This window comes from Myotis lucifugus, unplaced genomic scaffold (genome assembly GCF_000147115.1).
Source record: "Myotis lucifugus unplaced genomic scaffold, Myoluc2.0 scaffold_160, whole genome shotgun sequence".
NCBI classification, from domain to species: Eukaryota; Metazoa; Chordata; class Mammalia; order Chiroptera; family Vespertilionidae; genus Myotis; species Myotis lucifugus.
In genome coordinates this window covers 2,069,435-2,095,995 of record NW_005871208.1, presented here as the reverse complement: position 1 = coordinate 2,095,995, position 26,561 = coordinate 2,069,435, and the positions used below count along the sequence as shown (strand labels likewise).

At 39.8% G+C, this 26,561-nt stretch overlaps 1 protein-coding gene across 7 annotated transcripts in view; it reads left to right on the top strand.

Moving 5' to 3' along the window:
- Positions 1-26,561, top strand: part of ATF7 (activating transcription factor 7) — a 109,697-nt gene that overhangs the window by 10,441 nt on the left and 72,695 nt on the right. For all 7 annotated transcript variants that reach the window (XR_002830958.1, XR_002830957.1, XR_002830956.1 and 4 more), the window contains exon 2: positions 10,601-10,669. Coding sequence is in view for 4 of the 7 variants with exons in the window: in XM_014461784.2 (XP_014317270.1) it covers positions 10,622-10,669 (48 nt within the window). In the remaining 3 variants the exon portion in view is untranslated. The remainder of the gene's footprint in view (positions 1-10,600; positions 10,670-26,561) is intronic.

Below are 26,561 nucleotides of genomic sequence, written 5' to 3'. Positions count from 1 at the left end.
CCAGCTTTCCCATGGTTCTGAATGATAGCTGTTTGTCTTATAGTTGGTAGTTTCAATGTTGTTGTGGGAGGCAGCATGCACAGGTCTGTACCTTATGCCCCCATCTTGGTTCTCCCCCGCCATACCTTTATTTAGACGATAACTGGATTATTAATTTTCCAGTTATAGTCTAAATCAGTGGTTGCCAACCTTTCGGACCTCATGGACCACAGTGGTCCACGGGCCACTGGTTGGCGACCGCTGGTCTAAATAGAGGGAGCCAACCGATCAGTGTTTTTCAATGTTTATTATAGTGAAATGGACTTAATTTTAAAACTATGGGCATTATTTCATTTTCCTAGACCAGTGGTTGGCAAACTCATTAGTCAACAGAGCCAAATATCAACAGTACAACTATTGAAATTTCTTTTGAGAGCCAAATTTTTTAAACTTAAACTATATAGGTAGGTACATTCTTATTAACTTAATTAGGGTACTTCTAAGCTGGCCTATGCTAAAAACGTCCTCAATCTGATTGAGGTACGTTCGCTGAGGTCGACCCCTTCCAACTCTCCCATCCACACTCATCTTGTATACTTGTTTTGTCTATCTTTTGTCACCCGCGCGCGTTTTGCGGACGCGACTAGCACTAACCACTGCACAATGAGACTGCTGACTGACTGGCTCACTCAACTCGTGAATGAATCGTGTGCGCCTCCCCCGTGCTGCGTATTCCGCAGCCCGCCTGCGCCACGTCTCCCATCGCCTGACCGACCGACACCCCCCACTTCTTCTAACGCCACTTCGTCAAAATAGACTCGCCCAGGTCGAAAACCGACTTCTGTGCATGGGCCATGAAGTTTCAATCGCACTGTACATGCGCGCCCGCACGTGGTATTTTGTGGAAGAGCCACACTCAAGGGGCCAAAGAGCCGCGGTTTGCCGACCACTGTCCTAGACAAATGACACTCCAAGAACTTGTAGTCCCTCAAATTAATGTTTCTGGACATTCGTTTATATTATAAACATATAGGAGACACCTGTTGTATGTAAACTTTAGGAAATACACAATTCTGTTAGCAGTCAGTCTACAATATGCAAATTGTCATCCAACTTTAAAGAGTTATAAAAAAATGTGGTGTCCATTTTTATATCTTATTTGGGGTATGTGAGAACAGGTAATTTAGGACTCAGGCCAACCTCAACTTCTTGACACATCTTTTGCCTGTTTTTTGTAGCTCTCTGCCTCAGTTTTCAAGTCTGTTAGTTAGCAAAGTGCTTTAGAAAAACCCGATATAAAACAATAAGGCTAATTAGTATAAGGTTATAGTAATATATATGCTTTCTATATAATACTTTTGGGGCCATTGATTTACCTACTAATGAAATAATATATGTAAACTGGTGTTATGCTAAATAATACAGTGGAAAATGGACCCAGAATTTAGGAACAGAGATTTCAATTACTAAATAAACTACTCCTAGTAAAACATGAGCTTCCTTTGTTTTCTGGGAGTTTACATAACCTGCATTATGGTCTAACAGTTCTTATGTTTATTGGAATCTTCCTTAAGTCAGTTTTTTTAAAAAAAATACATTGATTTTAGAGAGGAAGGGAGAGAGAGTTATAAACATCAATGATGAGACAGAATCATTGATTGGCTGCCTTCTGCACGCCCCACACTGGAGATCGAGCCCACAACCTGAGCATGTGCCCTTGACCAGAATCAAACCCAGGATCCTTCAGTCCGCAGCCTGACGCTCTATCCACTGAGCCAAACTAGCTAGGGCAGTTTAAGTCAGTTTTCTAGCGGCACTGAGTATTCTATGGTGAATAAAATGTTGAGTCGGCTGAGGTATAGAGATAGTGTTTGTACTCTGCTTAGCAGCAGCTAAATTATCTTAGACTTTGAAACTTGGTATCCAAAGTTGTGTTCTTGGAAGAGATTTGTTTGTGTATCATTTCTTTTTAATATCATAAGGTAATGGAGCCCATAGAACTTTGGGTGCCTGTCTAAATTTTTTAGGTTGTTTATAGCTGAGCTGAAAGGCATTCAGTACCTGGTAAGCTTGGTAATCAGCTCTCTTTATTCCCTTTGTGATAGATGGTTGAAGAAATTTCTGTGTTTATAAGTAATACTCGTTGTTAGGGAGCATTCATGGGATTCTGAAAATGGGTCCTTGAAGGCAACAAAGGAATTAACTTGAACTGCTTTATTTACCTTGTGTATCGATATGTTTACATTTCCACCATGTCTATTTCTATATGAAGCTATTCGCTTATAATTTTAGAAAGTTTTTTTTGTAGTCAATTTTGAACTTAATTTGTCGTTTGGTTCTGTTACTTTGTAATAGAGAATGAACAACTTTGTATGATTTGTAAATATACTGTTTAGTGCTTTGAAATAGTCTAGCAGAACCCTGGCTTTTGTGTCTACGTTGGTTGGAGTGTCCCCCTGTACACCAAGAGGTGGTGGTTCGATTGGGGCCAGGGCACATTCCCAGGTTGCAGGTGCCCCGGTGAGGAGCATGGTTGGGGTGCCTTCAGGGTACAAACGGGAGTCAACCTATCAGTGTTTTACTTTTTCATTATGTTTCTCTTTCTCTCCCTCTCAAAAAACAAATAACAAAAAAACAATTAAAAATGTTATTTAAAACAGTGTAGGAGATATGGGCCTTTTAATAAAACATATAAACATATGTTTTTAAGTCATGCAGATTGACATTCTTTTTTATTATTAGATTACATTATAATTTTAAAAATTTATTAAAAGCAACCTGTGATCATTGTAGAGACTTTGGAAAATACTGAAGTACAAAGAAGAAAATAAAATAATCTGGAATACCATTACCCATTCATAACCATTATTAACATTTGATATTAGTATTCTCTCTTTCTATGTTTATTATTTTGTTTGCTTTTTTATAGATTTGAAATTATGGTGCATATGTAATTTTATATCCTGCTTTCCCCTCACTTAGTATATAGCATTTTCTAATGTCATTAAATAGCTTTCAGAAACATTCTTAACTTAAATATAGTCTGTTGTAAGGGAGTATCTTAATTTATATTTATCCCTTCTTAAACATTTAATTTGTTTTATTTTTGTTACAAATATGACTATGATGAACATTTTAATATATAAATAGTCTATGTTTCTGGTTTTAGCTTCAGAATAAAGTCCTGAAAGAAGAATGATTTGTTCAACGGATATGAGGCATTTTAAGACACTTAATATAAATATTGTCAGATTGCTTTCTAGAATTACTGTCCCAATTTGTACTCCCAAAAGTTGTATATTAAGCTGCCCTTTCTGCTGCATCCTCAATTAGCATTCTTTTACTTGAAAATATAGTTTAACAGCTCTGGACTAGGTTTTGTTTTCAAGGGGCAATTAAGGGTTAACTTTACAGATACCTCCTCCCCATTTTTAACATTCTAACCAAAATCTATAGATTTGGTTATAGATCTCTATGGTATTTGGATTATAAGAAAAGCACAGAATTGGTTGAATATCTATATATAAAAAGCCAGCTACCGTAATGGCCATAAGAACCGTCACGACCAGTCGCTATGACGCCCACTGTGGCCAGCGAACCGCCCGATCAGGGGCTGGGGCTGGCTGGCCAACCTTGCAGCCCCTCTCCCTGCCGACCTGCCCCTGATCGGACTCTCCCATCCCTATCAAGAGCAGGCTGCCAGCCAAACGCCCCTCCCTTCCCCCCAGTCAGCCCCGCCCCCAATCAGCCCACCCCACCACAATAGGCCCGCAGCCCCTCCCCATGGCCGGCCCACCCCTGATCGCACCCCCCCCAATAGGGGGTGGGGCTGGGCAGCCAACCTCCTGCAGCAGCCCCCCCCCCCACACTGGCACGCACAATGGGCCCCACCACCCTGATTGGCCCGCAGCCCTCCCCTGGCCAGCCCCACCCTTGATTGCCCACCCCCACCCCAATAGGGGGCATGGCCGGCCCACCAACCTCCTGCAGCTGCTCCCCCCACCCGGCCCCTCCTCAGATCTGTCCCTCCACCCCATCTAGGGCAGGGCCGGCGGGTCAACCACCCATGGCTCCTCCCCCCAGTCCGCTGGCCCCCGATTGGCACCCCCCACTCCATTCATGGGTGGGGCTGGCTGGCCCACCGCCCACAGCCCCTCCCCATGGCCAGCCCCACCCTCAATCGGCCCCCCAACCCCAATCGGGGGCAGGAGCCGCTGGCCAATCGCCCACAGCCCTTTCCCCCAGCCAACCCGGCCCTGATAGGACCTGATGGGGCAGGCCAGCCGGCCAACCTCCCGCCAACTCCTCCTCCCGACAGGCCCAGCCCCGATCTGCCCCGATTGGGGCCGGGCTGGCCGGACCCCACCCATGCACGAATTTGTGCACTGGGTGTCTAGTAGTCACATAAAATGCCTTAGGCACAAAGTAGTTGTAAATATATGTTTAAAATGTCTTCTCTATGAATAGCTTTAAATACATAAATACCTGCATAGCAGTTGTTTTGTGGTCCCAACAGCTTTCTGCAAAAACTCAAAGTATACTTGAGCAAAGTATACTTGAATATCACCATTAGATTAAATAAATATTTATTGAACATCAACTGTGTTGTAAGAGGAAAGGCTTCCAGGAATTTTAACCTAGATTTCTGTGTTCTATCCCATTCCCCTTTGGTCACAAATAATATAGCCATTTCCTTTTTATTCATGAAACAAAGTAGTCCACTTCTAGTCACTAACATACCACTATTTCATTTCTTTCATAGAATTATTTGTTATTAATCTAAAATTATTTTATTGGCATAATATTTGTTTTTTCCTTTTAGACCATAAGCACTATGAGGGTAGAAACCTTGTCTGTCTCATTGACTGTTGAATTCTGGGGCCTAGAGCATATGGCAGGCACTGAAGAAAATATTTAGTGAATTAATGAATTTTAAGCTGAGTTAATTTACTTTTTGGCCTAAAAAGTAAATTGTGGTTATTAGTTTCAAACTTTTCCTTGTCAGATTTTTTACCAAGACTGTTAACCCCTCTTTTTTGTGCTCTAGTCTATACTCTAGAATTGCTAGCAAAACAATTTGATGAATGACTACAAAGAAGAGGTGAAATAGCAAGGGGTCTAATATGTGCACTGATCACCTCTGACTAATTGAACTTATAAATTAAGCCATCATTCTTACTATTTACCTGGCATCTTTCCTGTCAGATGACAACGATTCTTTGCCTGTCCAAATTTTAATGAGGCTCCTAAACCTTTTAGGCCCATCTGTGTATGCACTTCCTTGTAAAATCCAGTGGTTTCGTTTGTTTGTTTTTTAAATATATATATATATATATTTTTCTTTATTTTTAAGGGGGGTAGGACAAGGGGGGCTGTGCTTAGGGCTTTGTGGAAGTCTTTAAGTATATTTTTATTGATTTCAGAGAGGAAGGGAAAAGGAGAGAGATAGAAACATCAGTGATGAGAGAGAATCATTGATCGGCTGCCTCCTACACGCCCCCTACTGGGGATTGAGCTCACAACCTGGGCATGTGCTCTTGACTGGAATGGAACCTTCAGTCCGCAGGCCGAGGCTCTATCCATTGAGCCAAACCGGCTAGGGCATAAAATCCAGTTTAGTAAAAACTGCTTCCTCCACCCCGATATCTGATCACCCTCATATCTGATCAGGTTTTTCATCCTCCACCATCCACCAGTTGATGTCTGATCACTCTGGCCTGTCTTCAGCAAGAATCCTGTTAGGTCAATTTAGCCAGAATCTCCCTTCTCCTCTTAGTAATTTTCTATCCATCGACCCCTTGCCCTGGTGCTTGGCTATGCATTCCCACTTGCCCATGCTGTATTTGGAATTGAGCCCAGTTCTTATACTGAGATGTCTTTTCCCCTGTTGCCATAATCCTGAATAAAATCTGTTTTACCACGTTACTATCCAGCTCTGGTTTTCTTTGACATAGATGAGTGATTTTTTTTTTGCAGAGGTCTATTGTCTTTTTATTTTTATGTCCACTTTCCCTTGCACTTAGTAGTTCCTTAGTAATGTTTTCTGAATGAATGAGTGATAGCTAGTCTGAACCCCTTCTAGATTTTCATGAATCTTTGATATTTATGGTACATGTGCCCTTCTCATTTTTTGTACCTAGCAACAGCTGCTTTTTGTTATTAGGAACCTAAGAACAAACCCTTGGGTGTGTTTGTATATGGCTTTTATTCCTTACTGAAAGTTGGGCCATCTTATTAACATTAGTTGGTTACTAAAGAAATAATCACATTATAACCAGGTCCAGAGAACTGACTCTTTGGACCTCAGTGACAGATTCCATTTTTATTTTATTTTTTATTCATTTTATTATTATTATTTTTTAATCCTCACCCAAGGATATTTTCCCATTGATTTTTAGAGAGAATGGGAGAGAGAGGAAAAGACAGAAATATTGATGTGAGAGAAACACATCGATTGGTTGCCTCCTGTACGAGTCCTGACCAGGGCCCGAGCAGGGCTTGCACAGGGAAGGAGCCTGCAACCCAGATACATGCCCTTGACTGGAATCGAACCCGGGACCCTTCAGTCCTCAGGCGGATGCTGTATCCACTGAGCCAAACCAGCTAGGGCTCCATATTTAATTTATTTTATTTTAAAAATATAAAGGTAGAGAGAGAGATACACATATGCACAATAGAGAGATAATTTTTTAATTTGTACATTGGCCATTTTAGGTTATACTTTTGGCTGTGACAAAACTATTTAACATAGATTTTACGAAATTACCCCAGTTATTAAAAATCATTTTCTAAATCTTGGAAATTCTTCAGTTCCCTCCCAGCATTCAGATAACTTTCTATCTTTTGAGCAAATACTAATTTTTATCATTTATGCATTCTTCTGATTCTTGAGTACTTGAGCCTTTTCCTTGGCAGACTTGGCCTCTAGGACAGCCTTTTTATGCATCCTTTTTTTCCCTGTTCTAAGTTCTCCACTTCCCTTTGGAGATATCTCTAAATATAGGATGTTCCCCCAAAAATGAATGCACACACTTTGAATAATTATAAAGGCAGTGTTTATTAAAATATATTTCATTTTCAAAATTGAGCTGTCAGCTGTTAAAGTGTATATACATTTTTGGGAGGGACACCCTATGTATTTCCTTTATCTGCTATTTATTGCTTAGTTCTATAAAATGCTTGAGTTTCATCCTGAAGATCAAGAAGCATACTATGGATGTGAGTGCCCTGGCCAGACACATGACCTACTTGTCAAACAGTGCAGTTACAAATGAACTGAGTTAAATTCTAGTGAATGGCAATATCATTATTGAATTCACCTTTTCTCTCAGTCGGTTTATACTACAGAAATGTGTTGCTTTTTGTTTTTGAGAGGGCATCAGTTTGACCTCATAACTAGAGATTTTTTAAAAGTATGAAGTAGAAATAAGCAATGTCATTCATTGTATATAGCAATTGATGCAACAGACTGGGAAAGGAGGAGAAATTATTTTTGTTTTGTTATTTAAAAATTTTGTTTTTATTTATTCGTTTTATCACTAATTTTTAATCCTCACCTGAAGACATGCTTTTACTGATTTTGTAGAGAAAGGAAGGGGAGAGAGAGAGAGAGAAACATCAATCAGATGCCTCCTATTCACGCCCCAACTAGGAATGGAACCTACAGCCTAGGCATGTGCTCTGACTAGGAATCAAACCCTTGACCTTTTGGTGTACAGGGTGATGTTCCAACCAACTGAGCCACACTAGCCAAGGCAAAAAAGTAAGTCTTTGTTGATTTGAGAGAGAGAGGGAGAGAGAGAAACATTGATGTGAGAGAAATTTGAGAGAGAAACATCGATCGGTTGACCATACTGAACCTGCAACCTGGGCATGTGCCTTGACAGGGAATTGAACTGATCTACATGGGCCAGGAAAAATTTTTTTTAATGTTAGCTAGAAATGTCTTAAAGTGGTGAGACATCATTATTGTTGCTGAATATTTAATATTTTTAAAAGATAAATCATTTTAAAGTGAAAAGCAAGAATGATGAAAAAGAAAAGGGGCAAGAGATTGAGAGAATGATTTAAGAATAATTGTGGGTACTTAAGAAAGAGGGCCTCCTTCCTCCCATTGTGATCTCCCTTTGGTGAAAATGGCAAACAAAAGCCAGCAAATAGGGAAGGAAGCCGGAAATCCTAGTTAGTGACTGACAGATTAGAATATTTAAGTCATGAAAATGCATGCTTCTGTTACATTTTAATGCTTTCCCTCCCCCAACTTGTTTTTGCTCCCCTTTAAATTGCTTTAAAAAGTTATGATTTTTCATCTCTATTTCCTAGTAAAGATTCAATTAAATAAAATTTGGAAGGCATATATTATAATGTGATTGTGCAAAACCAGGTAAATTTTTGAATTTTGTGATTTGGGGGAAACCATTCCAGAATTTATTTCATTACTTCCTACACCAATATTGCCTCACTCCTCAGCCAGGACCCTTTTCCTTCTCTAGGTAGAAAACTGAAAAAAAACTTAGCCTCAAATAACAAAACTAAGATAAAAATAAGGAATCTTGTCTGGTCCTTGTATCTCCTCTATTCCTTGTAGTTTTTTACTTCTTGGCTGAAAATATGTTAGAGAACCTTGTTGAAATAAAATCTCATTTTGTGATTATATTCAGAAAGCAGTTTCTGGGATTAGGAAGGGAAATTATCTCCAGCACAGCAGTTGTAGGATTTTTTCCGGAGATAAATTGCTTTTCATAAATACTCTAAATTTTCAGTCATAATGCCCTTGGTCTTTGCATTTATTTACTTTTATTTAGTTGTATTTATTTTTTGTACTATGTTGTAGTTCCAGAAAGTGCTAAAAAATCATCATGTATTTAAAACAAACAGATAAACCAGAAAAATCCCCTTGTCCTGAGGCTGTGTGAAGAAAAATAAAGCTCTCATTTTCCCAGTACCCAATCATCAGCTTGAGCTGGCCTCTCAGGAACACAATTTATTGAAGCAATTTATCCTGGCTAAATGCGATATAAATCTGTGTACACCTACGTACATGCAGGCTCTCTTCCATTACAGCAATAATGTCGCAGCACCAGTTTCTTCATAGTGAGACCCTGTTCCTGTCACACTGAAAGGTGACTAAGACGCCCTCTCTATTTTACGGGCACCCCACAATTTTAAACACCGATTGGTCGTGGAATTACTGATCAGACTACCAGAAATACTGTTTCCCAACCCCAGAGTGAGTCTTCGAGAGTTGAAGAAGCATTGTTACCTAGCTACCCTCTGAGTTTTAAGCATGGTATTCTGATTACCAGATCTAGTCTAGCACTTTCGTATTTTATTTTAACGCAGGCCTGACTGAGGTTAACCTGACATTTTGGTTTGTCTCCAAGATAAAAATGTGAAATTTGGTTATAATTCTGAAGGCATATTCAAATTTCAGTTCTTTCTCTTTCACCTTCTTTTGTTCATATTCCTTCATATATCTTTCTCTCTTATAGAAGGATGTTTGAAAATGTCCTTTAAGAGTTTATCCTATAAAGACTGTTTTTATATCCCCCCTCCTTTTTTCCCCACCCTTTCAAAGTACGTTTTATCTATTTTTTGTATTTCTAATTTTATTCCTAGGAGAGAGATGAAAAATTTCCCCAGCACATTCATATTGGAATTATTGTTCTTTGACGAAGAATTTCTATCAGCATTGCAAGAGTTAGCTTCAATAATTAAAAAACAACAACAATATAAACCCTGTTAAATTCTTTAGAGAAATAGAGAGGATGGATGGTGATGCCTTTTAGTGCCATTTCTTTATCCCCTGCAGCAGCACACATCTGTTGGCTGCAACCGATCAGCCCAAGAACTCTGACCGAGAGCAGCACAAACAGCCGGAACATATTCACCCAGTAAACCCCCAAAGAGTCGACATTTGTTTTATTGCTGCTTTTAAAAACCTAGCCATAAATAGAATCAGAGGGGGAAGGGCACCGATATTTCTCCATTTGCCACAGACTATTGGTGGGGGGAGAAGGAGGCTCCCAGTGGGGAAGAAGGTTTTTATTTTTATTTTTTATTAATGAAAATTATTTCCCGTGTAGCCCAATAGGATGGGTGCTTTGTTTTCTTTGGCAATAATCTGGGATAAACGGCCCTTGCCAACCGTCTCCTAGTTTATCCACCAGGGAGCCAGATTATAGCCCTGTAAAATGGAGCACCCCTCCTATAATCCCTTAATTAATTAAATGACAAATTTTGGTCTTCTCTAGTTCAGAAATATGGCTTCCGCATCGAGCGTTCAGTGGATTTATTGACATAGGGAACTGCACTGGTTGTAATTCAGCATACTGGAGAAGTGTATTATATACTATAGCAGAAAGAGGGAAAATACAGCAAAAGGTTTTAAATTCCTTGACTATTTAGGTCTAAATTTTTCTAATTAAAAGTTTCAATTGAGGCACAGTAAGTAGATCATATGCCACCTGTCTAATGTGTCTCCCCAAAGTAGCCTGTGTTTACAGCTTTGATAGATGGCATTCTTGGAACACCTGTTTCTAGGGTTGATATTTTTGAAGCACTTTTTTTAAAAACTCCAGCATATTTAACATAACTTTTCCCCCTACCTCCTCCTCCTCAGCTCCGCTCTGCTACATGAAATATGGGAGACGACAGACCGTTTGTGTGCAATGCCCCGGGCTGTGGACAGGTACGTTTACAATATACTTTATTGTGAATGTCTCGTTGTGAATCAAAGTGGCTGTTTTATCACTAAGGCAAAGAGTTTAAAGCCGGTATTTTACGTGATCACTGGAGGTAATCAGATCAGAGGATTTGCAGTGTGTAAATCCAAGTTATGAGGAAGTGTAAGCACTCTACTGTAATGAAATCTGCCTTTCTCTCTTTCATATTGTTATTCTACTGGTGTTTGTTTTCCAACACGGTGTTGAGGAATACACGTTGCTCTCTCTCCTTTCTAAACCTATCTATCTAAATACAAAGCCAAGTTTTGAAATACCTTCTCCTCAACGTTCATGGATATGAAAGTCAGCTTAATATATTTGGATAGGCAGCTGAGAACGCACCCATTCATTGTTAACCCCAATTTGCCAGAGTCTATTTGGATTTTTTAAATATGAAAAAAAGTTTCTTTTGACTGTTGATTCAGAAAATCATTGTTAGCTGCTATGGCAGATATCTAAGAAAGACAAATCCAACATAGAACCTGAGATCTCATAGCAATATATAAGCTGCAAGACTTCTCAGCCATTTTCCCTGCTGCCATGCTATTGTTTGTGGATGTGTATATCATGTGTCAGTTATTTTTCATCATATACTTTTTTAATAAAGTAATTTTTTGAAACTGCCTTTTCCCCCCATTTTGTACTTTCTTGGTTCTTCATCCTCTACCTTCCCCTATTTCTGTGTTCCACAAAGGATGAATAAAGGAATACAAAGAAAGTTTTCTCTGTCTTCATGAATTGATTTTATGGATCCTGAAGGGTTGAATTTCTGTTCAGTTAGAAATATGTCATGTGACTGTCCAGTGACACTTACTGGTGGTGTGTGAGATTGCAGACTAGTTCTATTAAACATTGTAAATACTTAGACAAAAAGAAGAGAGAGTTAAGTTCCAGAAATTCCTAAGAATTGGAATTTGAGAGGTGGATGAGATGGGGATGGTCACAAGGAATAGGCAGAGGATGATTTCAAATTCCAGTAAATGCTGAAATTTTCAGAAAAGACTGAAAACGCATTGTATTCTGAAGTATTCAGCATTGTAGGGTGTATTTCCTTCCTTGTCAAAGTTTTCAGCTTTATTGGTGACTGCATGTTTTCTCCATGTGGTTTATACTTTTTTTTTTTTTTTTACAATAGAAGCCACTTGGGAATGTAGAGTAAATTTGTTTCACTTTTCAGACATCTGTATTGGAGTACATATCTGAACCTGATTCCTCCAAAATTTTGTGTGAATTTATTGATAAAAGTATTTAATGTGATTCCCATAATTGATACCTGGTACCTTTTTCACTTTTCTTCTTTACTTTAAAAACCTGCATTTTTGGTGAAAATATATATTTTTCTCATAATTACATTTATTTTTCTTCACTTATTATTTAAGCCACTCTACGCCTATAATCTCTCTTATATGTAGTGTGCCAAAACCACCCAGACAAGGACTTAAAGAAATAAAAATGGATGATAAAAATAAAGGAATACATGGGAAAAGCATCTCTTAAACTCTCTGAGGATGAGAGATCTAAATAATGTTTCTTCAAGCTGTCTCATCAGAAAAGAGTAGTTTTCACTGAAATTTGAGAGCCGGGAGAAGGGTTTTTTTTTTGTGTGTGTGTGTGTGGGGGGTTGTGTTTTTGTTGTTGTTTTCATTTTGGACTAGAGGTAGGAAATCAGTAGGTACTTTTCACTTTGGTTTCTTATATTGTGGAGTTGTTTACCATAAGCCTTTTTCTTCCCCTACTTCTCCTTCCCATTTCTGAATTGTTCGTTGGTATTTTGGTTGTTAGGATTAATGATAAACTCTGGCGTAGGTCTTGAAGACTTTTTCCCCTCAGTGGGTGCAGAACTTCGGGAGACTGCTGCCTTCTTTTGGAAGTTACTTGTTTCATAGAAAAAGGATAGAAAGCTGCAACTTAAGGCTTTGAAGGTAGCCAGATTTTTTTTTTACCTTCTTGCATGCTAAAACTTTATGGTCAGGTGAAATTGTAGATCTTTACTTATATTTTAGTCTTCTTCCAAGTTTTTCCCAATATCTGGTAACAAATACCAGTAACTCTAGAGTGGGATCCCTGCAAGATTTACTGTTATATGAAATAGTGAAAATCTAGCAGAGAAGATAAATTTGGTACAGTGAACTACCCTTGACCTGTCATCCCAACTTCCTTATATACCTTGAAAATGGTTTCATTCTGGAGACACCTGGAGGCCTTTAAGCTATTTATAGACCTTTGTCATTGATTCAAATTCTTTATTCCAGAAATAGTAAAATAATAAAAAGGCTAAGTCCCAGGAAGGATAATAAGGACCATGATAATTTTTGTTAGGGATGGTTTAGAACTTAATGCTATAGAAGTCTCAAAAACCAGTGGCTTTTACCAGTTAGACTCTAACTGGTGGTTCTCAACCTTCTGGCCCTTTAAATACAGTTCCTCATGTTGTGACCCAACCATAAAATTATTTTTGTTGCTACTTCATAACTGTAATGTTGCTACTGTTATGAATCATAATGTAAATATCTGATATGCAGGATGGTCTTAGGCGACCCCTGTGAAAGGGTCGTTCCACCCCCAAAGGGGTCGCGACCCACAGGTTGAGAACCGCTTAGAGGAACAAAGAATGAAAGCAAATTATAATTCAAGAGACTGATCCTTAAAAACCAACCAACAAACAAAAACTATAGGAATTTTGCATTATTTTAATATCTGTTGCCTGCCCAGGCTTTACCCCAGGTACCCCCAAACTCAGAAAACATCTTACACTTTAATATTAAGTTAGGAAGGTGAAAGGAAAATTCACCTAAAATAGACTAGTGGATTATACTCTCCACCATATAATCAAAACCACCAGGCTTTCAATGGATACATAAACATGTTTTGGTTGCTAGGTCTTTAATGGCTGTTATTTTTGGATTCTGTTCATGATCCACTTCCCAACAGTAAGTCTGATGTGACACAGCTGAGTTCTAAATATGCTGCCTGTACTTTTTTTTTTAGAGATGGCTGCTAAAGGTTGTGTTCTCTGCATTCTTATCTGAAAAGACAGGTGATATGGCTTTTCTCTGTTGAGACTCTCTTTCTCTTGAGCCTCATCACCTTCATGAAGAGGAATTCAGGGAAAGCAATATTCCTACTAATACCTCTCTGTGGAACGTGGCAGCAGAGGTAGTTAACAGAGCTGCCTCCAGAGAATGGGTTAGTGTTGTTAAGGCAATCGTGCCCCAGATTCCCTGTGACAAAGGGCTGGTTAAATTTGAGTTGTATGGGTTTTTGATGTGATGGTTAAAAGATAGCATATACAGGGTGGGGCAAAAGTAGATTTATAGTTGTTTGTATGGAAAATAATACAATAATAAATTATAATACAAGAATAACCTCTGTGTTTTGCATATCACAACTATAAACCTACTTTTGCCAACCTTTTATTTTAAAAACATTGTGACTATAAAATGGCTTTGCCTGTATGTGAGTGTTAAATAATAGAAATATAGTTGGTGGCTGAATCCAGCAAATCTTGTGATTTTTTTAATGCTTTAGGAGGCACTTTTACTTGAAGGTGGATTATAAAGTAGGAAAAATTACTATGTATTGGTCAGTAATCTTTAATTAGATATATTATTTCATGAGGATGCAGTTAGATAACATACCTTTTGGATGCTTTTTGTCCAGTTTTTATTTTCAATAGTCAACCAATTCCATATTTCTATACCTCCTCTCAAGCATAGATAGATACTGTATTACAGTACAAATTATTCATATTTAAGTAGTCTTTCTGGTTATCGTAATCAAGTCACTGAGCAGAAGCTGGTCATATAAGCTTATTACTTAAAATGTCTATTTCCTTAAAAACAGGAACACATTTCCTATGAAGAGATACTACTTAACGTATAGTATCATCCTGTTATTAGTCGTTGAGAAAGGTTTCTGTAATAACTACTCTGTATCAATGCTGTCCTTTTAAGGAAAAATCTTTTGATTGTTTCTCTGTCCAGTGTGACCTTAGGGGCTGTTACTCTTTTTTTTCCCCTCTGAGGATATCTACTATTAGAGCTTTTCTTCTCCCAGAGGACATTTAGGTACAAGTTGGGGTTCTGTTCATACCTTTCTGAGACATGAAATGTAATTTGCTCATGGAACTCCTGTTTTTCCTTTCTAAGGCCAAGAATAGCAGTAGAGCCCTAGTTGTGGTGGGATTGAGGGCAGTTTCTTGTACCTCCTTATCTTGTCATATAGTAGGAATAATGTTTATGATGCTGTAGTCCTGGCTTCACTTGGCATTTAACCAACCTCCAATGCTGTTTATTGCTTCGTATCCTCTGCCTCCGTGAACATTATCCCTTAAATCTCTATTGCCTTGTAATATATGAGGCAACAAATAGTTTCTGTGATTGGTTAAATGCTGGCATGCTACAAAGGTATATGTTTTACTGCCTGTATAACACAAATCTATAGAGATTATTCCTATTATCCCAGCCTTCCCATTAAATGGGCCATACAGATACTATGGGACTCTGGATTTTTAATTCTATCCCTTTGGCAAGTTTCCCTATTAACTGGCATTAGCACAAAAGAAAAGCATGGAAGAATGGGTTGGTGCTGATTACTGAATTTTTTATATTAAGGGAGCATTGTGAATTGGAGAATAACAAGGGAAGAAATGGCTTTGGTAGGTAAATGCCATTTATGGTGGTATATGCTATCTTTACATGCTTCAACAGGTGAGGGCAGTTTCAGGCAAACAAATAAGCCTTTCTTCCTCACCCTCTGCCAAGAGTTTAAAAAAATTCAAATTTTTATTTAATAATTCATATTTCATTCAATAATTCATCCAGTTCCCATCTGGTATGAGTGCCTGCATGCTGTCAGGCAGCTGAAAATACACTGCATTATGCACAATTAGGCCAAATGCTAACCTTGTTTTTTGTAATAATATGTTGATTTTGCAATAGCTTTCAGTTCACTCTGAATATGCTGCAGTTTTATGTAACCTTGTGATGGAAGTAGACCACTGTTATGCATTGTGTTGATAAAATTGGGATTGGGGTAAAAAGAAGTGTAGAGGTTTTACGAACTAGGAATTAAATCCAAGTTTTTGAACGTCAGATCTGGCGCTGTGGAGACTTATTTTTAGAAACATTTAGGTGATTATTTTAGTTTTCCATGTTATATTTTTTATTATATTACTAAAAGCATAGTAGATTAAAAGCATTCTTGTTCCAGTCTGCCTCAAAAAAAGCTGTATAAACCTAATTGGAGCTATACCCAAAAAATTAAGGTAAACTTTTTTCATTTATTCACTTATTTTTCTTGGATATGACTTAATATTTGGAATAAGAGCCCAGAAACTGTTCTCAGAGCATTGCTGTTAGGAAAAAAAAAATCCTGTATGTTTATATCTCAGTTCTTCCTAAATTAGGAGAGGGACGCTTTCCGACTCCCTTTTTTTACAAACTGCCAAGTTTATAAAGTGCCTTCTGGATCTGAGATCCTGTCCTTTATTAATTCTTATTTGCCACCCCTGAAAAACCACATATGGTTAGGTTGTTGACTTACAAGATATTGTCATTATTGTATAGAATTCTTCATTCTTTTATCAAATACTCTTCCAGCTAATGTGGCAGATAGAATAACAGCCAGTGTGCTCCCACTCTCTGGTTAGTGTGTTTCTTTAATGCAGATTGACTTGCTCAGCAGTTGCATTTTGTCTGAGGCCCTTGTTAGGGCCTGCTCTGTATGTGGATTCATAACACATCTGTGTGTACATCTACAGTGCTGTATAAATAATAATAAGTAATCACCAGATGGCCTATAACTGCTCCTCTGGACCCACTGGGTCTCTTGAAGCTGTTAGGAAAGTCTTCTGGCGTTTTGCTGGGGAAAACTTGTCATAGATTTATTTCAAAAAAAAATTCAAACATACAACTGGTGTTTAGGACCAGATATTGCTGTCTGTGTTGTAAATATTTAACAGGCTTTGTACAATGACAAGTAAAAGCGCCATTACTAACCACACACAGTGGCTGTGGAGCTCTTCTTCCCTCCCGGCCATTTAGAAAGGAAACGGAACGCCGATAAATTGTGCATTATGAATTAAGGTGCAGGAGCTGCTCTTTGGAAGCTCTTTCATAGGAGAAGAAAGAGAGCTTACACATTCTGCTCAAAGGATGTAACTGGGCAAATTTAAGCTTTTTAACCATATGCCAGTGATTTAAAACACGATGCCCCTTTAAAATTAGACTTTATAATATAAGAAAAGCCCCTTGAGCTGGAGTTTGGTCAGAGCCTGGTTTTTATCTTAATTGAGTCTTTACAACCAAATCATAAAACCCTTTGAAAGGGTTACAGTTGTGTTAGTAAACACTTAGCTAAATTTTTAGACTTGGTTTTATCTAAAAATTTCACGTATATTGTTTGCCAATATTGCTTATAAAGCAAAACATCTTTATTTTGTCCTCTTTTATTCGTTTTTTTTTGTTAAAAGGGTTGTATATTTTGGGGTTTTGGGGGGGAAAATTTTTTATTCTGGTTTTCGGCTTATACTTTTCTGTGTTATATTTTGCTATTACTAACCCTTTTGCTCCAGTACCTATTCCAGGGTACTTGGTCACTATAGTAATGCATGTTTTTAAAAATCATAATAGAGGTGATTACCTTTAAATTTTAGTGTTTTTAAATCTTTGTTTATCATGACAAAAAGGTTTTAAACAGAAATTGGATATCTTAGGTTTCTAGCCTCGTTTCCTTTTGTTTTTTTGAGGGCTGAATCTATTTAACCACAGAGGAACTGTCCTATAAATCATAGCACATGGCTGTTACTTTTGAGTTAGGATGTGTAGAAAGCTTTTCTCTTTCAAAAGCTCATCTTGAAGAAATGACATAAAAATTGTGAGGGATAAATGCTGTTGTTAATAGATTGTTGTAGATAGGTTTCACTTTTTAAATTTTCTCTAACAAAATTATCACGTTAAGTATAGGGTTTCAAAAAAGAAATATTACAGAGAAAAGATGGAAGTGTTGGGGTTTATCTCTTTGTAATAGTGCTTTTCGTGTTTTTACTTGGAAATTTCTTTGTGCAGTGAACTGCGTAAGATTATGCTTTGGTAAGAATCTGAACTGTTTGCAATTGTCGTGTGAAAGTACATAGAGAATGAGGAGGACTTTGTGAAATTAGCCATTCCCAGTCTGGCACACTATGTGCCCTGTGTGGCTCCTGATTCTGCTGGCAGATTGAAGAGCTGAACCAACTTCTGCTCTAAAGCCTAAAATTGCCAGCTATCATTCCAGCTTTTAAATCTTGTAGTTCACATAGATGATGTCAGATTTTGAGCAAACATAGTTCTGTCTTTCGATCCCAAGTGGAATTTGCAATTCCCTAGGCTGGAAAGAAAAAGTTCTCCCTTTTTGCCTTTGAAAAACTGGAGTAGCTCTGCAGGGAAAGTCTGCAGAATAAATCTGCAGCCTTGCCGTGTCCTTTGAGTCATTGTAGAACGCTTGAGTGCTCTGTTTGGCATTCAGCAGATTGGCTGTCAGAACCAGACCTCTGCTTATCAAAGACATGTCTCTGGAAGAACCATTTATGTTATTCCAGAGAGAATCATCCTGTGGCAAAAGGGATGCCCCTCTTTCTTCCCAAGGGTCTAATCTTCTTTTGATACTGGGCAATTATCCCTTGATTTTCCTGAAAAAAATACTTCAGTCTACCATAAAGATTGGCACCAGCACAGGTTGCAGACTTGGTTACAATGACAAACTGATTTCTTGGCCACAGGGAGGGGCATCAGGGTGACACTCATAATTATAATTGAGGCTTAGTGGTGATTTTTCTGCTGAGTATCTCAGTGCCTCTTCTAAGTTTGGTTTCTCTTTCTCTAAGGAAGATAACATTTGCTTTAGTTTTTGCACACCAGTCACTATAAAAATGCTGTGAGAATTGTCTCCCCCCGCCCCACTTCCTCAAGCCTCTTTCCTTGTCTTTAGTTACTGTCTTCTTCAGTTTGTGATCAAGCGCTATAATCTAATTTTTTACTTCTTGCCTTCCTCTTGCACAGCTTGCCTTGGCTTGTATTAGCTGCTATTGTACCTGGTAGGGATTATTCACCAGAATTTCCTCTAACTTAAAAAAAATAATAGATTCTTTTAAAGATTAATTTTATATTTACAAGAAAAAAAAAAGAGTGGGAAGTAAATACTACAGAGTTCCCATATACCCCTATCACTCCACTCCCCCTACCACCAAATCGTTTTACTGTGATACATTTGTTACAACTGATGAGCCAGTATTGATACATTATTATTAACTAAAGTTTACATTAGGGTTCACTGTTTGTGTTGTGCATTCTGTGGGTTTGGGCAAATGTATAATAGCATGTATCCATTATTACAGTATGGTACAGAATGGTTTAAGAATTTTTATCTTCGCCAAAACCGGTTTGGCTCAGTGGATGGAGCGTCAGCCTGCAGACTGAAAGGTCCCAGGTTCGATTCCGGTCGAGGGCATGTACCTGGGTTGCGGGCACATCCCCAGTAGGAGATGTGCAGGAGGCGGCTGATCGATGTTTCTCTCTCATCGATGTTTCTAACTCTCTATCTCTCTCCCTTCCTCTCTGTAAAATATCAATAAAATATATTTTTTAAAAAAAAGAATTTTTATCTTTTTTCTCCCTCTCCCCAGCCCCTAGTAACTCTTGATCTTTTTGCTATCTCTATAGTTAGTCATGCAGTCCTCTAATTTTTTAAAGTTGTAAGCAGATAATCATGTGATTGAGAATAGCTGGAGAAAGAGGGAGAAAAAATTAGACATGTGAGATCACAGCTCCACAGTCAGTCCCTCTAAAAGTCCAAGAATCTATCCAGAGATTTAGATGGCCACCCTTTCTATCTCTCTGATGTTAAAAGATTTGGCTTGCCTAGTGACAGTTCTTCTGGTTCTAGGTATTCAAAGGACAGGATGAACACTTAATTGGCTGTATTTGGGGTGTCAAGGTATTAGGGCTGGGCAAAACAAGAGGAAGTAGAGCCCTTTTCATTTGTTAAGGTTAAGGACAGTAAAGTCTCTCCTCTCCCCTCCCATAGGCAGCCTTATATGTGATTGAAAAAAATCAGTGCAATTTGAAAGTAAACAGGAAAGATTCCCTATCCAGAAATAAACCCTTTTTTTTTTGCTTACATTTATTTTATACTAGTGTCCCAGTGCACGGATTCGTGCATATTAAAAGGAAATTAATTAGAAGGTGGCTGGCAGGCCGGACAGGGCTTCCGCAGCAGACCGCACCTGGGGCAGTGCTGTGGCTTGAAGGGCATCTGCGGAGTGAGCAGGGTCCCTCTGGAAAGTGGGGTCCCTCTGCCAGGCCTGTGGGGATTGGCCACTACCAGTCGGAGCGTCTGCCCCCTGGTGGTCATTGTGGCGTCATAGCTACCAGTCGGACGGTCGCTTAGCATTTTATATATAAACTAGAGGCCCAGTGCACAAAAATTTGTGCACTTGGTGGGGGAGGGGGGTCCCTCAGCCCGGCCTGTGCCCTCTCGCAGTTTGGGACCCCTCAGGGGATGGCCACCTGCTGGCTTAGGCCCGCTCCCCGGGTGATTGGGCCTAAGATGGCAATCAGACATCCCTCTGGCAGCCCTTGGGGGATGTCCACTTGCCAGCGGGGAGCAGGCCTAAACTGCAGTTGGACATCCTTAGCACTGCTAAGGAGGCAGGAGAGGCTCCCACCACCACCGCTGTACTGGCAGCCATCAGCCTGGCTTGTGGCTGAGCAGAGCTCCTCCCATGTGAGAGCGCCCTGACCACCAGAGGGCAGCTCCTGCATTGAGCGTCTACCCCCTGGTGGTCAGTGTGTGTCATAGTGACCAGTCATTCCCAGTCCTTCTGCTGTTAGGGTCAGTTTGCATATTACCCTTTTACTATATACGATAGAGGCCTGGTGCATGGGTGGGGGCCGGCTGGTTTGCCCTGAAGGGTGTCCCGGATCAGGGTGGGGGTCCTGCTTGGGTGCCTGGCCAGCCTGGATGAGGGGATGATGGCTGTTTGCATCTGGTCACACCCCCTTCAGGGTGGGGGTCCCCACTGGGGTGCCTGGCCAGTCTGGGTGAGTGGCTGAGGGCCGTTTTCAGGCTGGCGGGTGACTGAAGCTCCCAACCTCTCCTTTTTTTTCTTTTTTCTTTTTTTTATTCTGGGATTTATTTACCTTCTATGGCTGTCACTGGAGCTGAGAGCCAGCTTTAGCTCTGAGGCTCGGCTCCAGCTCTGAGACCTTGGCTGCTGAAAGCAGGTATCTGGGTTTGTTTGGCTTCTATAATTGAAACACTGTTGCAGCTCCAGCTCTGAGGCCCGGCTGGCTGAAAGCAGGTTTCTGGGGTTTGTTTAGCTTCTATAATTGCAACATTGTTTCTTAGAGTGCAGCTCAGAGGCCAGCAGCGGCAGGCGGGGAACCTTGGATTCCTCCATCACTGGAGCAAGCAAGCCTCCTGTTCACTTCAGCTGCCTGGCTGCCGGCCGCCATCTTGGTTGGCAGTTAATTTGCATATTGCCCTGATTAGCCAATGGGAAGCGTGTCAGAGGTACGGTTAATTACCATATTTGTCTATTATTAGATAGGACTAGAGGCCTGTTGCATGAAGAGATTCGTGCAATAGGCCTTCCTTTCCCCTGGCTGCTGGCACGGGTTTTCCTCCAGCACCCAGCACCCAGACCTTCGCTCTGGCCGGGCTCCAGCTGGAGCCAGCCCCGGAGCCATGAGGCTTCGCTGCTCCGCCAGCTTTCACTGCTCCGCCGGTCCGGAGGCCGTGAGGCTTCACTGCTCCGCCGGCCCTGGGACCATGAGGCTTTCACTGCTGTGCCGGCCCCGGGGCTGTGAGGCTTCCCTGCTCCGCCGGCCCTGGGGCCATCGCTGCTCCGCCGGCCCCCGGGCCGTCAGGCTTCACTCCACCACTTGGAGCCTACGTATGCAAATTAACCGCCATCTTTGTTAGATTAATTTGCATACTCTTCTGATTGGCTGGTTAGTGTAGCGAAGGTATGGTCAATTTACATGTTTGTCTATTATTAGGTAAGATTTTTATTTTTTTGTAAGTCTTTGTCGTTGAATAAACCCTTGTACTTCTACATTAAATAAAAATTCATGTAAATTAATGTTATTTAGCCCTGGCTAGTTTTACTCAGTTGATTGGGCATTGTCCTGTGCACCAGAAGGTCACCAGTTCGATTCCTGGTCAGGGCACATTCCCAGGTTGTGGGATTGATCCCCAGTGGGGGCTGTGCAGGAGGCAGCCGATTGATGTTGTTCTCTCACATCGATGATTCTCTCTCTCTCTCTCTCTCTCCCTTTCCCTTCCTCTTTCTCTAAAATCAATAAAAACATTTTTTTTTAAAGTATGGGAGCTATAATTCACTCTTTAGTATAAATTAGTTTAACCACAGATGTAATATTGGCTACATACAGTTTTCCTTTGGGGTTAGGAGATAATAGATGAGAACTGGCTTAGGTGGAATGGCCCCAAAGCAAAGGAGACATGGCAACTTATGAGAATGTTTTGGGCTATCTCAACTTCCTTCTACTATAAGCTAGGTGAGAAGTATAAATCTTAAGAGCTTAAGAGCCCCAATAAACACTAGAAGCAACTTAATTCTCTTTGGACAGAAAAAGAGACATTTTCTCCTTTTCTTGCTCTGGAAAATTTAGATTGATAAAATATGGGGAAATGAGAGTGACCTGATTTCTCTAGTTTTAGGATTCAAGTTTCCTGTCTACTTAGAATTCAAACTACCTGGTATTGGGTATGGTCTCTTTTCATAGAGATATTGACTCTTTATCTACTAGATTTGGCTACATATGAGAATTTTCCAGTCTTGGCCTTAATACTAATATAATTTTCTTATTTATTGAATCTAACTGACTCTGAGGTAAGATGAATATTGGCCTAGGAAAGCTCTATACCATGATGTTCAAGATTAACATAATTAGTGCAGACCAACAGCTCATGTATACATACATACACGTACAACTTAGAGGAAATGTTGTGTTTATATAAAGTGCAGGAAAATTATATTCCACCCAGGGATCATATGTGGGGATATGAGAAAGAACAGATTACAAAGAAAATTGTTTAACTTTATCAATGTGATAACAATAACAACAGCAACAATAACAGAAGCTAACTGAGCTCTTATTCTGAACTGTGGAAAAGTGCTTTACTGGTATTATTTAATCCTAGAAATTCCTTGAGAGAGGATAAAATATTATCCCAATTTTGCAGATGAGAAAAGAGGCTCAGGTTAAATAACTTGTACAAGGTCACATAATATTTTGTGATGGAACTGCAGTGCAAACCCAGACAGACTAGTTTCAACTGCTTTCTTATTCTCCATATACATGTAAATATGTATATCTAGTATAGAACAATATGGGTAAGTAGTGGTTTTTTGGTAAATGGGACAAATGCAGTTAGTTAAGATTTGGCTTGCTGCTGATAGAAACCTATAGTTTGCTGCTGATCTAGGCCTGAATGCCATACCAGAGAGAGCTGGATTGACTGCTGAGCTCTGCCTGTACAAAAAGATAAGAATTCTTAAAAGATCTCTCTCCAACTGCCTCAGCCTTAATCTATAATGTTATTGTTTTTTATCTGCTTGGGAGTGCTACTGAAATGTGAGATAAACAACCATTGTTTTGCAGCAGGGATATGATTTTAAGATGGGAAAGAAAACTAATTCTTTTTAATCCTCACCCATTGATTTTTAGAGAGTGGAAGGGACGGAAGGAAGGAAGAGGGGGTGGGGGGAGGAGAGAGAGAGAGAGAGAGAGAGAGAGAGAGAGAGAGAGAGAGAAAGAGAAACATCTATGTGACTGAGAGACATCAATAGTTTGCCTCCCACATGCACCCGGGACCTGGACTGGAGATCAAACCTGTGACCCAGGTACATGCCCTTGACTGGGAATTGAATCTGGGACCCTTCGATTTGTGGGCTGATACTCTAACCACTGAACCACATCAGCCAGGGCAAGGAAACTAATTTTTGGCCAACCAGAAATGTAGAAAACTGGAACCTAAAAATCAGAGTTTCAGCATCCTCCACTAATAGGCCCAAAGAAGCATTGTGGAATCATCTTTGTGAATTCTAGACTGGGTCACTTCCTGATTCATATTCCCTTCTTCTCCATATTAGTTTTATGCCTGTAAGTTCCCAAATGCAAAAGATGGGATCTGGGTATCTTGCTTTGTGTAGTGCCATGTAGTAGTGCAGCTTTTGTTATAGTGGCTGCTATACTAATTGGTAACAAGAGGAAATATGACTAAAGTGGAATTAGGGTGTGATTTGAAGTACTTTAACAGTGTGCTGAGATGTATGTTTTACCCAGTGATTGCTAGCTTGTTTATTCTCTGATGTTCTTGACATATGATAGATACATGAAGGATTTTACTTGTTGAATAATAAAATTATTCTCCACTCACATTTCATATCCTTTCCTTCTTTGACTTCATAGCACTGCCATATATCTGCTCTTTTCTTACAAACTGTGGTGTGCTAATGCAGTGGACATATAATTTATTATTGGAAGTGAAAGTTTACAACTAAATAGATACATGAAAATATTTATGTGAAATGACTTGTGATAAAAATATGTTGAAGTACACATAAAGGACCAAAAGAGATTGGAGTCTCATAGTTGATATTTATAGTAAAGGAATTCTTTGTTTGTTTTGTTTGAATGTCTTTATCTTTTACTGGAAAGTTGCTTAAATAAATATATATATATATATATATATATATATATATATATATATATTCCTTCTTGATTCTGATAATGATTCATTGTATAACTGTGGACTGTGTGAAACTAATTCTTCATTCAACTGCAGAAAATATCTGACTATACTCTTATCTTTTTTTTTTACCTCTGACGGTGAAGTCAAATTCTTGGCTTCAGAGCTGAGAATGCTTTTTTGGGCAAGGTCACAAACTACAAAAATAATGACAATAGGTATCCAAAGATCTCATTTGTTTATTTTACTGGATGCTTCGGACAGGCCAGTTAGTTGTATGTATGCATATACGTGTGTGTGTGTGTGTGTGTGTGTGTGTGTGTGTCCCCTGACAAGAGTTCCTATAAAACTATAAATGCAAAGGGAAAAGGGATTCAAGGCAGCAACCTATCAAACATAGTCTACAAACTTGGCTCCTATAAGGTTATTGGACAGACAGTGACAGCTCAATAGGATGGATTATTTTTTTATTTTTTGGTTAATCCTCACCCCAGGATATTTTTTCATTGATTTTTAGGGAGAGTGGAAGAGAGAGGGAAAGACAGAGAGAAACATCAATGTGAGAGAAACACATCGTTTGGTTGCCTCCTGCACAAGCCTGGGGCCCGGGGAGGAGCCTGCAACCAAGGTACATGCCTTTGACCTGAATCAAACCCGGGACCCTTTGGTCCACAGGCCAATGCTCTATCCACTGAGTCAAACCGACTAGTGCTTAAGGTCTGTTTTTTAATGCTAAGCCTCAGTTACCTCCGTTTTGTGTCTCTGTTATCAAGCTTGATGACCCCCCCCCCCCCCCGCACAAAAAACCCTTTAACAGGCATCAGTTATATTTGAATCAAGTGAAAAGACTTGCTGAAATAGTTTTAAAGATCTCAGTTGTGTTGTTTAGGTGGAGTTAGCTGTGTAATACCAGAATGGGCAGATAGTATTAGACATCTGTCACTTCTCTGAGCATCACTTTTTTACACAGTGGTAATCTGTGTGCATTCATTTTTTCACTGTATTGTGTTTATAACTTCAGACATTTTAGTTCAGTTCCAAGGTAGTTCTTAGGACTAAGGAAGAGACTATAGTCCACTTAGGCTGAATTGGGAGGGGACAATAAAAGTGGTTACTCTAAAATGTTCAAGGGCCTAGGTTCTAAATATGTGTTTATAAGGCACTATATTAGATTTTTTTAAATTTAGCAATTCCCTCTTAAGCCTTTCCTTTTCTTCTAAGTTTTATGCATAGGTAATTGCAAAAGTGGAAAGGGGAGACTTTATTTCAGCATTCTTGTACTTTATATGCATTTGAAACTACAGCCAGATAGGGCCTTAGGAGGCTTTTACTTTCAGTCATTCACATGGGACGAGAGAGAGAGAGAGAGAGAGAGAGAGAGAGAGAGAGAGAGAGAGAGAGAGAGAAGAGAGAGGGGAGAGGGGAGAGGAGAGAAGAGAGAAAGAGAGAGAATGAATGTGCATCTTTAGCATCTCTTGGTAGAGCAGTGGTTAAAGGTTCGAACATATTGTACCTTGTTGGCTATTCCCTAGTCCTATGGGAGGCATTTTGCTCCTCCACAGACAGTAATCAGCTTGTCAGAGTCGAATGGCTTTTTGTTTTTTCTTTATCTAGAAAAATGCAGTGGGCTAAGCCTTTCTGGGAAGCAATTTCTTCCTTACCGAATGAACAGAAGGTCATGGATGCTGTCTCAGAAACAAAGGGGAAATCGTGACAGAAAAATCAGCGGCTGGGGCATAATTGGATTAGAGTCTGTCAAAGAGACTCTTGACAATTCTTGCTTGGAAGCTGGACTTTCTGCTATGCTGTGCTTTTCTGTCTTAACATCCTATATAATAAAGAGGTGATATGCAAATTGACCATCACGTCCCCACACAAGATGGCTGCTCCCCGTGGTCAAAAAATGGCTGCCTCCATTTGGCCACAAGATGGCCGGCAGGGGAGGGCAGTTGTGGGTGATCAGGCCTGCAGGGGAGGGCAGTTGGGGACGACCAGGCCGGCAGGGGGAGGACAGTTAGGGGCAACCAGGCTAGCAGGGGAGGGCAGTTGGGGGTGACCAGGCCTGCAGGGGAGGGCAGTTGGGGGCAACCAGGCCTGCAGGGG